Source organism: Amyelois transitella, chromosome 18 (assembly GCF_032362555.1).
Source record: "Amyelois transitella isolate CPQ chromosome 18, ilAmyTran1.1, whole genome shotgun sequence".
Classification (NCBI taxonomy): domain Eukaryota; kingdom Metazoa; phylum Arthropoda; class Insecta; order Lepidoptera; family Pyralidae; genus Amyelois; species Amyelois transitella.
Genome location: NC_083521.1, coordinates 9,336,062 through 9,350,263, shown reverse-complemented (window position 1 = coordinate 9,350,263; position 14,202 = coordinate 9,336,062). Strand labels below are relative to the sequence as shown.

At 38.8% G+C, this 14,202-nt stretch overlaps 2 protein-coding genes across 2 annotated transcripts in view; one reads left to right on the top strand and one right to left on the bottom strand.

Moving 5' to 3' along the window:
• Positions 1–14,202, bottom strand: part of LOC106137444 (hemicentin-1) — a 110,412-nt gene that overhangs the window by 42,858 nt on the left and 53,352 nt on the right. Inside the window, exon 3 of the mRNA XM_060949274.1 lies at positions 8,482–8,605. Coding sequence (XP_060805257.1) covers positions 8,482–8,605 — 124 coding nt within the window. The remainder of the gene's footprint in view (positions 1–8,481; positions 8,606–14,202) is intronic.
• LOC132902823 (protein GVQW3-like) overlaps positions 1–14,202 on the top strand; it is a 61,325-nt gene that overhangs the window by 34,573 nt on the left and 12,550 nt on the right. The window lies entirely within an intron of this gene.

Here is a 14,202-nt window from a genome sequence, read left to right as displayed (position 1 = left end):
ATTAATGTGGATGAAGCGAAGGAAGTATGCAAAGATCGTGGCAAGTGGCAAGATGTAGTCTCTGCCTACTCCTCCGGGAAAGAGGCGTGATTTTTTTGTACGTATGTATCCTTAGTACATTAAATCGTGTAAAACAATAATATAATACGCAAATCTTTGAAAACATGGTTATTTCATTCTAAACATTTTAACTATCTTTTGAAATAAAACGTTTTTTTTTGTTTCGATTCATTTTGCTAATTTATTTCTACCCCGTAAGAGATAAAGATGTGACGTGCCCGTCCGTCCATTATGCTTTCATAAACTAACCTAAATCAAATTTTTTGAAGTAATAATTTAATGATAATTAATTTACGTAAAGCGTAGGAACAAAATTTTCATATATTCCTCTTGTCTCTTGAGCCCACCTTTCCTTTTATTACAAACAAAAATATTGTAGCGAAAAAACCCTTTACAATTTGCCATAATCACTCAAGCAAAGCCGTAGTTGAGAGCTTGTATATCGTACTGCACTTCATCCATCACGAATGTCAAACGCCGCGGTATAGTCGTTGACTAATTACACATTTTGCAGATTAACATCTCAATCGTACGCGCCAACGGTACAGTCGGTGACAGAAGTTATTTATACATACATACATATAGTTACGTCTATTTCCCTTGCGGAGAAGACAGGGCCAACCGTATTGAAAAGTCTGATAGGCCACGTTCAGCCGTTTGGCTTTAAGATAGAATTGAGATTCAAATAGTGACAGTTAGCCCATCGCCTAAAAGAAGAATTCCAAGATTATAAGCCTATCCCTTAGTCGCATTTTACAACATCCATGGGCAAGAGGCGATGAAGTGGTCCTTTTCTTTTTTTATTGGTGCCGGTAACCACACGGCTCAAGCACGGCACGGCAAGTTATTTAATACATACACTGCAGTCATACTTTTCGTCATCTTACGGTGAGGGAAAACATCGTGGGGAAACCTGCACATTCAGTAAACTAGATGCGTAGCCATGATCGATCCAATGCGAATTAGGTTTACCAGCAAAGGTTGCGGAGGACAGATGGGAGTCGCTTCGTGTAAAAAGCTGACTCACCCAATCCAGGGTCCATGGTCGAAGGCATACCCCGGGCTCCTGTCTAGAATGGTGAGGATGTAACCGGGACTAAAATCAAGCATAACCATGTAGAATACTTTTTGTCACCTTTTTGAATATTATTAGGCGATGGGCTAGCAACCTGTCACTATTTGAATCTCAATTCTATCATTAAGCCAAATAGCTGAACGTGGCCATTCAGTCTTTTCAAGACTGTTGGCTCTGTCTATCCCGCTAGGGATATAGACGTGACCAAACGTATGTATGTATGTATTGAATATTAGTTCCATCATTAATCTGATAGTGGGCTTTCTTCTTGAGCTGTATGTTCGATCTACCTTTGAAGTCAGCCCCGTGATAGACATCTATAGTAATATTATAAAACTGAAGGGTTTGTTTGTTTGAATTAGCTAATCTCAGGAACTACTGGTTCGAATTGAAAAATTCTTTTTGTGTTGAATAGACCATTTATCGAGGAAGGCTTTAGGCTATATAACATCACGCTGCAACTATTAGGGGCGAATACATAATGGAAAATGTGAAAAAAAAAAAATGGCGATAATTATTCATCCTTGAGGGCTTCAATGATGCCAGAAACAACTATTATACGCAGACGAAGTCACGGGCACAGCTAGTAACACATAAAGAGCCATGCTGGCAATATTTTTCACGATTCCCCTTACTCCAACCCGCTTTATGGAAAGTCGATTTTAATTATTTAATTTTATTTTTTATTCTTTCAACAAATATTATTTAACTTGAGTTATCGCTTGTACATATCCGAATGCAGAGTAATTAATACAGACAGCAAGGTGTCACGAAAATTCGGTCTTTGAAAATTAACACTAACCAAATACGCAATATATTGAGGTACTGAGACTGGAAATGACTGAGCTTATCAAATTGGTATTCCCTTTGTACTGTCATATGAAGATATACCTATGTTATTGATATTAATATAGATATATATGTATATATATATATATATATGTTCGTACCGGTAAGTGAAGTTATATTATAAACAATGCAAAGACTTAATTTTTAATAGCGGACCCGACAGACTTCGTTCAGTCAAAAAGATTTGAATTGAAGCAGTTCTTTGTTCTTACCTATTTTATAACATACATACATATAGTCGCGTCTATATCCCTAGCGGGGTAGACAGAGCCAACAGTCTTGTAGATACTGAAAGGCCTCAATCAGTTGCTATAAATGAGATTCAAATAGTGACAGGTTGCTAGCCAATCGCCTAAAAGGAGAATCCCAAGTTTATAAGCCTATCCCTTATTCGCCTTTTACGACATCCATGAGAAAGAAATGGAGTAGTCCTATATATTTTTTTCTATTGTTGCCGTGTGGTTCACGGTAAATCGGTTAATTCAAGAATAAAATTTAAAGACTCCCATAACAAACTTTATTTCCTATCCAATTCGGGACGGATATAATTGGTCATTCATATTTTATGAATGTCCATAATTGTATGGAAATTGGTCCAATAGTTCGGGCGAGGATTGCAAAATGCAATAATTAATCACATGGAGTCAAATTGGACGTCCGGGACGTCCTGGCAAAGGGTCAGGTCAAGAGTACTTACCCGAAACCGCGGAGCTTGCATGCCGTGTGGTTCCCGGCCCCGATATGGGTTCCCCTGCAAAGGTTACGGAGTTCAGACAGGAGTCGCTTCGTATAAAACCTGACTTACACATCCTGGATCATGGTCAAATGGGTCAAAACCGGGATCTTCAGCAGAGAGTTGAAACTCTACACACACTCCTGCACATAGTCACGTCTATATCCCTTGCGGGGTAGACAGAGCCAACAGTTATGAAAATACTGAAAAGCTGTATGGCCTTATGACTGCATTGAGATTCAAATAGTGACAGGTTGCTAGCCCATTGCCTAATAAAAGAATCCCAAGTTTGTAAGCCTATCCCTTAGTCGCCTTTTACGACATCCATAGGAAAAAGATGGAGTGGTCCTGTTCTTTTTTGTATTGGTGCCGGGAACCACACGGCTTGTAAATGCTTATGGAGTCGAAAAAAAATAAATTAAAATACGCGAGCGACGATGCGGGCATAATCTAGTGCATTACAAAAGTGAGACAATGTTAGTTTAAAATTCTCTAGAGAAAAAAAAGGGAACAAAATGAAAACAAAAAAAAAACAACCTTTCCTAAGCAATTTATAAAGTAAATATACAATATAAACTTACTCACTGCCCACGAACGTAATGCCGTGTATTTTTTCTGAGCTCAGGCCCCATGGTGCCACGTGGTGACAACAAATTGAGGGTAAAACTACCGGAAAACTATTGAGCCGATATTGAAACTATTTGTAACTTTAAAAAAAACAAATTGTTCTAATTTTAACCTGTGATTATGTATGTTTTGCGGCGATTATCACGCGTTTCGCTGTACTGATTTTGATACGGTTTTCAGGAGCGTTTTGTTTTTAAAAGTTAAACCGATTTCATAAAAGGTGGATGACAATTGGTGGCGGTTCTCTTTTTACCATATTTTACATACATATATGAATACACTGATTTACTTACTTTATATATGTAGGTATATAACATGACATAATCCTACTAATCCTACTACTATTATAAAGGCGAAAGTTTGTATGGATGTATGGATGTTTGTTACTCTTTCACGCAAAAACTACTGAACCGATTACCATGAAATTTGATATGTAGGTAGCTGAAGACCCAGAATAACACATAGGCTACTTTTTATCCCAGAGTTCCCGCGGGATTGATACTGTTTCCATGCGGACGAAGTCGCGGGCGGCCTCTAGTATTATAAATACGAAATTTTGTGGGTATATCAGTATGGATGTTTGTTACTCTTTCACGCAAAAACTACTGAACCGATTATGATGAAATTTAATATGTAGGTAGTTGAAGACCCAGAATAACATATAGGCTACATGTAATCCCGGAGTTCCCGCGGGATTAATAGGGTTTCCATGTGGACAAAGTCGCGGGCGGCCTCTAGTACTTAATAATTAGTACATACATACATACATACATAAAATCACGCCTCTTTCCCGGAGGGGTAGGCAGAGACTACCTCTTTCCACTTGCCACGATCTCTGCATACTTCTTTCGCTTCGTCCACATTCATAACTCTCTTCATACAAGCTCGGCGGTTTCGGGTACTTTTGACCTGACCCTTTACCAGGACGTCCTTAATTTGATCAAGATACGTTCGTCTAGGTCTTCCCACTCCGACCTTTCCCTCCACACTCTCCTTGTATATCTGCTTAGTCAACCTGCTTTCATTCATCCTCTCCACATGACCGAACCATCTTAACATACCCTTTTCTATTCCTGTAACTACATCTTCTTTCACATCACAACATTCCCTTATCACGCTGTTCCTTATCCTGTCACTCAATTTCACACCCATCATACTCCTTAACGCTCTCATTTCCACTGCATTTATTCTGCTTTCATGCTTCTTTTGCCATACCCAACTTTCACTCCCATACATTAATGTCGGGACCAACACGCCCCTGTGCACAGCCAGTCGAGCCTTTTTGGATAGTTTCTGACTGCTCATAAAGGCATGCAAAGCTCCATTCACCATGTTCCCCGCGTTCACTCTCCTTTCAATATCACTATCATACTTGCCATCTGATGTAAACTTTGATCCTAGATATACAAACTCTTTCACTTGCTCCACTTTTTCTCCTCCAATCAAAATATTACATGCTGTCATTTCTTTCTCCATTTCAAAAACCAGTGTTTTAGTTTTACTTACGTTCACTTTCATTCCTTTCTCTTTTAAAGCTTCATGCATACAGTTTACCATCTCCTGTAACTCCTCCGCTGATGACGCCAGTATAACCTGATCGTCGGCATAGAGCAGACATTTGACGAGTAACTCATTCATCCTTAATCCACTTTTAGACTCTTTCAAATCTGTCAAGCAGCTATCCATAAATAGGTTGAACAGCCACGGTGACGCAACACATCCTTGCCTAACGCCTTTCTCAATCTTAAACCACTCAGTGTGCGCTCCGTTTATCCTGACACAAGCACTCGAATCCTCATATAAGGATTTCAGTGCTCGTATTAAGAGACTGCTCACCCCATGCATAGAAAGTGCTGACCACAATTCATTCCTCTCAACTCTGTCATAGGCCTTTTCCAGATCTACGAATGTGCAATAGACTTTTTGACTCTTGGCCAAAAACTTTTCGGCTATGCACCGCAAGGAAAAGACCTGATCAGTACATCCCATTCCCTTTCGAAATCCCGCTTGAGCATCCCATATTTTGTCATCAGTTTCATTCCTGACTCTATTAATCAATACCTTAGCATACAATTTGCCGACGACGCTAAGCAGGCTTATACCACGATAATTTTTGCAGTCCAGCTGTGACCCTTTTCCTTTGTAAAGTGGCACGATAACAGCCTTACACCAATCTTTTGGTACTCGGCCGCTTCTCCAACACAAATTGAAAAGGCAGTACAACTGACTAGCTACTACGCCTTTTCCTGCTTTAAGCATCTCGACCGACACTCTATCACACCCAGCAGCCTTTCCCGCTTTCATACTCTTAAGTGCTTCCACAATTTCGAACATTTCAATTTCGCCTTCCATCTCATTCTCTTTTTCTTCGCTATAGCAGAAATCTTTCTTATTTCCTTCCTTTTTTTCAAATAAACTTTCAAAATAGTCCTTCCATATCTTTAGTACACATTCTTCTCCTTTCACAACGCTACCATCCTGGCATCTGATCCTAGTCAGCTCTCTGGTTATAGTATTTCCTCGGGCTGACCTTACGGATTTCCAGAATACTTTCAGATTTGACTGAAAGTCTTCTGATAGCCTTTTATCAAAATCCTCTTTATACTCTTCTTTCTTTCTAATCACAGCTTTCTTAACCAAATCTTTCATTTTCTTATATTCCTTACGTGCTTCATTCACATCTTCATCTATAACCTCTTGCATTCTTAAGTTAGCTTTTGCTGCTAACAAATCCAGCCATGCTTTCTTCTTTAATCGCACAAGTTCTTGCACATCTTTACTCATCCACGCATTTTTGTGATTTTTTCCTTTCCTTCTTCTACTTACACCACACACTTCAACAGCTACTTTCACAATTCTTTCTTTAAATTCCTTCCATCCATCTTCAATATCGCTCATTTCCTCTAAATCTTCAAATTCATCCTTCAGTCTATTAATATACTTCTTACCTACATCCATATCTTGCAAATTTTCTACTTTTACTCTTTCCAAAGCGCTGGTTTGCTCCCTTACCCTGTGCCGCCAGCGATTGAAGATACCCCTTATCCGGGATATCACCAGTAAATGGTCCGAGTCAATGCCAGCACCGCGATATGCACGGGTATCCAGCACTTTGTTCTTCAATCTTTCATCTACAATCACAAAGTCTATCATACTTTTTAAAATACCTTCCACTCTTGTGTAGGTGTGGATCTCTTTATGTTGAAACATTGAGTTCGACACAAAAAGATCCCACTCTAGACAAATTTCTAATACACTTCTTCCATTATCATTCACCTTTTCGTCACCAAACGCACCAAGCACCTTCTCATATCCATCACGCTTTACACCCACCCATCCATTAAAATCACCTAACATAATAATCTTCTCATTTGGCTTGGTAACTTTCAATACTTCTCTTACACTATTCCAGAACTCCTCGTTTTCGCTTTTTGCTGATGTTGTACCCCTCGAACCCACATCCCAAGGTGCATAAACACCTAGAACGAAGATCCGAGTGATTCCAACTTTCAGCCTAATCCATAGAAGACGAGGGCTGACACACTCATACTCATTCACGCACTCAGCCATTCGTTCAGAAAGAATTAGACCGACCCCTTGACAGCCTCGGCTGGTACTGGAAATTCCAGACCAATACGCCGTGTAAGGGCCGTGCTGCGTCGCGTCGCATCCTTTCCGCTTCGTTTCATTCACGCACAACACATCCAAACGTCTTTCATCCATCATCTGGCATACTTCCTCAATCTTATCCTTCATTCCTCCTCTTACATTCATCGTCGCAAAGCGGCTTTCAGCAGACCGCATACCGCTCCCGCCGGGAACGAGACGTGATGGGGTGCGGACACCATCGCCGCCATTTAGGTGCTCTTTTAAAAAATTTGCATCCATGCGATTCCCACGAGACGCAAGGGAACAATTTTGTCCGCCCCAGCAGAGCCCCGCATGCCAGGGTAAGGCTAGCCATTACCTGGGGGTCGCCCAACCCCATGGCGGAAGTGGCACGCTCGAGACTAGGCTCGCCCCTAGCCATGCATCCATCGGCGCGGCAGACCTTAGATTGGCAGGGATTTACATTAAAGAGGAATCCCAAGTCTATCCCTTAGTCGGCTCTTACGACATCCGTGGGAAAGAGATGGAGTGGTCCTATTCTTTTGTAATGGTGCCGGGAACCACACGGCACGGTAATAATTAGTATCCTGCATTATAATAAGTAATTAATTTGGCATGTAATTTGAAGAGCGGGCTTTATCAAACACAGGTTTTTGTAAACTTAAAATAATGAAATCTTGCCACTCGTATACTCATGTACCTACTGAGAAATGGTATGAGATGAAATTATTTTTTTTATTTTTTGAATTGAATCCATATTTAGAATAAGAAATGTGGACGAGAGAATACATTCATTTTGATGACATATATACATACATATACTCACGTCTTTATCCCTTGCGGACTAGACAGAGCCAACAGTCTTGAAAAGACACACGTTCAGCTTTTTGGCTCGATGATAGTATTGAAATTCAAATAGTGACAGGTTGCTATCGCATACATCGCCTAAAAGAAGAATCCCAAGTTTAAGCCTATCCCTTAGTCGCCTTTTACGACATCCATGGGAACGAGATGGAGTGGTCCTATTCTTTTTTAATATTGGTGCCGGGAACCACACACACCATTGTGATGAATGAATGAAAAAACTCTGTCCAGTCCCACAGAATACGTACATTTGGCCACACGATAGTACGATCTTCCTTCTTCGTTCATTTGTTTAATGGCGTACATTTCCCTGATTAGAGATGGGGATATGGGGATCATTTCTGGTGGGGGTGGGGAACCATTCATTTGGTATTCGGTTGTTGGGCTAGACGTTTTTTTCTTTTGTTTTGTCCTTTGTTTTATATATATTACTAGCTGTCCCGGCAAACGTTGTTTTGCCATATAAATATTTTTAAAGTAAATTCTAGTGTAAAAAAAAAACAATCCTTATTACTAAAGGGGTATGAAAAATAGTTGTTGGCTGATTCTCAGACCTACTCAATATGCTCACAGTTTCATGAGAATCGGTCAAGCCGTTTCGCAGGAGTACGGGAACTAACATTGTGACACGAGAATTTTATATATGAGATTATTAAACACTTACGTGTAAATAGGCATTCTGTCGCCATCTTTAAACCACAATGTCATCGCGACGTCTCTCACCGAAGCCGCGAGGTCGCAAGGCAGCCTTGTCGCGCTACCCGGTGCCGACCACACTTGTATGACATCTGAAAACACAGGAAAGTCCATTCAGAAATACGTCAATACTGCATGGTCGCGATAGGATTTAAATCTGCACTTCATAGTGTGGCTCCAAGCAATTTGGAATAGGAACGTTCTATATCGTCATGTTGTAAAAGGCGACTAAGTGAAATGGTTATAATCTTGGGATTCCTCTTGTAGGCGATTTACAATTTGAATCTCAATTCTTTTATTAAGCCATACACCTAAACGCGGCCTTTCAGTATTTTCAAGACTGTTGGCTCTGTCAACCCCGCAACGGATATAGACGTGATTATACGTATGTATGTTGGTTTGTATATAATACTACAGGCTTCACCCGTGTAACATACGCCTCGGAGAGGTAGGCAGAGACTACATCTTTCCACTTGCCACGATCTCTGCATACTTCTTTCGCTTCATCCACATTCATAACTCTCTTCATGCAAGCTCGGCGGTTTCGGTGACTCTTAAACTTTATACACTCATCTTGCCTGTAACACCTGGAAGTAATATGTACCTTTACTAGCTGTCCCGGCAAATGTTGTTTTGCCATATAAATAATTTTCAAAAGAATAAATGGCCACGTTCAGATATTTGGCTTAATGACAGAATTGAGATTCAAATAGTGACAGGTTGCTAGCCCATCGCCCAAAAAGAATCCCAAGTTTGTAAGCCTATCCCTTAGTCGCCTTTTACGACATCCATGAGAAAGAGATGGAGTGGTCTTATTCTTTTTTGTATTGTGCCGGAAATCACACGGCACTTTAAGTAATTACTAGTTAAAAAAATAAGTTAAGGGTGGACAACCCTTATCCCATAGGGTATGAAAATGGAGAGATGTTCGCCGAGGCGATTCTCAGACCTACTCAATATGCTTAAAAAATTTCATGAGAATCGGTCAAGTCGTTTCGGAGGATTACGGTAACGAACATTGTGTCATGAAAATTTTATATATAAGATAACGATGATATTTTATTCGATATCGGTTCAGTAATTTTCGAAGATAGGTACTTACAAACAAACAATCAAAATTACTTACTAACATTATATTATATTATATTACCTAAACATGTTTGTTGGTATAGTAACACCATTCCGCTATTTCGCATTAACTAATAATTATGCATATTCAAGTATCATTAACTTGATCAAAACAAAATAATTCTAAACGCATTACTCTTCAAAATGTTAAATTAATTTTATAGTAATTATTCACCAGAAATACCACAGTAAAATATTGACAGAAGTTTATCTAAAAGAGAATTTTAAAAAGCGATCTCTCAATTAATTCCTAAATGAATTATGAAAAGCACATGGCTTCTGGTACTTTAGGGTAGAATAGAACCTCTCCATATCGTTTCCTCGGATATCGTTAAAGGCGACTTAGGGAAAGGCCAATGTTATTAGTTTTCCAAAGTTTAATAACCTTGGGTTTCTTCTTGTACTGCCACTATTTGAATCTAAATTCCATCATTAAATTATACGGTTAATTCCTGACCTTTCAGTTTAGTTACTTATAAAGTAACTTATAAATGTAACTTATTAAGATTCACATTTTTATGTCTATCCAATACAAACCCATTTATTCTACTTTTGAATGTCCGCGGACAGTACTTGTCTGGGAATATAGACGCATTCAGTTCATTACATACCTTACCTACGTACGCTATGTAATAATAATTAAATAAACTGAAAACATGAACTCCTGAAATTATACTATGGCAAAGGGTTTATTAGAAACGGTCCCATTATTTATTATCCTAGATTTTGTGATTGCTTCATTTTCCGCTAGAGGGCGTACGGCGTCTGACCCATACGATCCGGGGCGGTTATCAAAAGGGTTAGGATAAACATACATACCTACGTAAATTTTATATAATTCATAACAAAATTAACGAATAAGTATTAGTTACTTAGTTACATATAGTCACGTTTAAATCCCTTGCGGGGTAGAGAAAGTCAAAATTCTTGGAATGACGGAAATGCTACGTCCACCTATATGGCTTAATGTTGGAATTGAGATTAAAATAGTGTCAGGTTGCTAACCCACCGCTTGCAAGAGGAATCCAAAGTTTATAACTCTATTCCTTGGTCACCCTTTACGGCATCCATGGGAAAGAGATGGAGTGGTCCTACTCTTTTTTCTATTGGTGTCGAGAACCATACAACAAAGTCAGCCTTTTCGGAAAGGCGAGAAAAATTTATAGAGTAAATTTGCAGAACAGAGAAAATAATATTTCATCCATGTGACATTTCGACAGCGTTCCTTTGTACGAAACCGCGCTCATTATTTTCGAAATCCCGTTGGAAAGATAAAAGATTTTTCAAGAGTAATCATCGAAATATCGCTCAAGTTGCCTGAAAAGGATCATTCTCTCATTGTCCAGTTGGGGCGTGTAGATGTGTATATACGATGCTTTTAAGGTGCATTTATAAGGGACAAAGTTCAATTCTGCAAATATAAATATAATTCTAAAATTATATGTTTAAACATTTGTTAATTTGATGTGGAGAGGATGAATGAAAGCAGGTTGACTAAGCAGATATACAAGGAGAGTGTGGAAAGATTGGAGTGAGCAAGACTAGACGAACGTATCTTGATCAAATTAAGGACGTCCTGGTAAAGGGTCAGGTTAAGAGTACCCGAAACCGCCGAGCTTGCATGAAGAGAGTTATGAATGTGGATGAAGCGAAGGAAGTATGCAGAGATTATGGCAAGTGGAAAGATGTAATATCTGCCTCCCTCCGGGAAAAAGGCGTGATTTTATGTATGTTAATATGTATGTAGTATGTTTAATCCTGATAGGGTTGACAGATAACCTTATAATCTTACCAACATAATCTTGTAACAATTGGCTTAGGCTTAAGTCATCAAGAATCATGTTTACCTCTGAACATACATACATAATCACGTCTGTATCCCTTGCGGAGTAGACAGAGCCCAAAGCCTCGAAAAGACTGATAGGCTACGTTCAGCTGTTAGGCTTGATGATAGAATTGAGATTCAAATAGTGACAGGTTGCTGGCCCATCGCCTTTAATAGGAATTCCAAGTTTTAAGCCTATCCCTTATGCCTTATTTTGTAGTTATCCATCCCGAATCTGTCAAACTTGCTTAAAACCTCATCTCCAAAAGCACACTGTATCTGAACTTATAAACCGACCTTGCAGAAAAGCAGGATTTAATGACGAAAGCTTTCGCGAACCCGGTAACTTGGTTCACACATTTCAGCGCCTTTGATCTCTTGATTCTGACTGTTTAGGGTGACCAGGTAAATCGCAAAATCATGGATTACAAGTTTGTTTTATTTTTTTTATTTGAACTTCTAAAAAATAGTTGTTCGCTAAGAACGTAGACCTTTTATTTTTTGACAAAATTAAATCAAAAGATAAGAACAAAACCGGTTTTGTGGCTAATATCGTTCATATAGTCACGTCTATATCCCTTGCGACTCAAATAGTGACAGGTTGCCAGTACATCGCCTATAAGAGGAATCGCAAGTTAATAATGTAATAAGCCTATCCCTTAGTCGCGTTTTACCACATCCATTGGAAGATAGGAAGTGGTTCTATTCCAAAGTGCTGGAAACCACACGTCATAAGAAATTAATGTAATGGAAATACTAATTTTACCTTCTACATGGTCACCCTATCGTCTGTCTAACAGTCATTACAACGCATTACGCAGACCTTACTTAAGGGACATTCGGACCTTTGATTATACCCCAATTGTTTTTGGGTAATTGAAAATACCCTTTGTATTCCACGTACCTCCGTTGGATCAGGCAAACTGTTCTCCAAATTGGTTTGTAGCTTTGAAATTTGACTTTTTTTTCATGTTTCTTACATTGTATTGTACCTAAATATAATTAATATATGTATATATACTAAATATATTAATTATATTCAGGACGTCCTTAATTTGATCACCTAATGTATATATACTAAATTAAGTGATCAAATTAAGGACGTCCTGGTAAAGGGTCAGGTCAAAAGTACCCGAAACCGCCGAGCTTGCATGAAGAGAGTTATGAATGTGGATGAAGCAAAGGAAATATGCAGAGAGCGTGGCAAGTGGAAAGAGGTAGTCTCTGCCTACCCCTCCGGGAAAGAGGCGTGATTTTATGTATGTATGTATATATACTAAATTCGGAAAGGAAAATTTCTATTTTAATTTATTCCATCTTTCAACGTGGCACCAATAGAAAAACGAATAGGAGCACTCCATCTTTCCCACGGATGTTGTATAAAGCGACTAAGGGATATGCTTATAAACTTGAGATTCTTTTAGGCAATGGGCTAGCAACCTGTCACATTTTTTTTATTACAGTTATTATCATATATAATTATAATAGTGAATGTGAAGACGCTAATAAAATTGTGGTAGATCTGAAAGCCATGATGCTTTTTGTCCGTCTTCATCTATAAATGTTCGTAATACAAATTAGATAAAGCTGTTGCCGTGCTTGGTACAAGTCAAAAGAATTCTGCTCATAATTGGACATACATACATAAAATCCCGCCTCTTCTCCGGTAGGCAGAGATTACATCTTTCCCCTTGCCATGATCACTGCATACTTTTTTCGCGTCATCCACATTCATAAGTCTCTTCATGCAAGCTCGGCGGTTTCGGATACTTTTGACCTGACCCTTTGCCAGGACGTCCTTAATTTGATCAAGATACGTTCGTCTAGGCCTTAGGCCTATTATTAATATAGCACACCAATAACACAACTCCCAGTCTTAGTATTAATGAATGGATAGACAGCGTAAAAGAAAAGCATGAGTAGAAAAGGAGTGACCAGTAAGATGGCAAGTGACAGAAGTATTTGAAAAAAACTAAAATATTGTGCCGTGTGGTTCCCGGCACCAAATGAAAAAGAATAGGACCATCTTTTTTCTCTTATAATATCTTAGCATCTAGCAAATTCTTCAATCATTACACCTGCCCTAGTGAAAAATCTTCAGTTAGGTCGGAATCACGCTCAAATTATCGCTATCGCTACAGTATCATGTTGTGTTGTCGCTACAGTATCATCAAGTTGACGTTATTGAAGAAAATTCTGCAGTGCCGTTTGTTACCGCTTCTTCTGCACTGACGCCTTGGAAGCGGCAGTAAACTTAGTTTTAAGTAATTTATTTTACGTCAACCAATATTGTGACATGAAAAGATTTGACAATTATTAAGCGATATCAAGTATCCTATAATAATAAATAAAAATTTTGAATTTCAGAATTTTTGAATTTTATCAAACTTATCCGCGACATCGCATCACTTGTACCACACGTTTTCGCGTCTCCTAATAGCTATAATAACGTTTACACAGCAAATGTCGTTCTACGTAGTGCGTTTCTGATGTACGAAGGTGGTCTATGCGTGACAAAGGGTATACAATGTATACAATTATTCGAAATTATACTCATTTGCACATGTGTGAGTTTTATTATTATTATGTGACAGATGTGTGAGTTTCGGCGAAATGCGGACTCGTTCGTCTTATTGTTTCAGTAGCTGAGTATTTGGTATTTGATGAAATGCGGACACATTCGTCTTATTGTTTCAGTAGCTGAGTATTTGATGGTGTTCTGTTTATTTAAGGTAA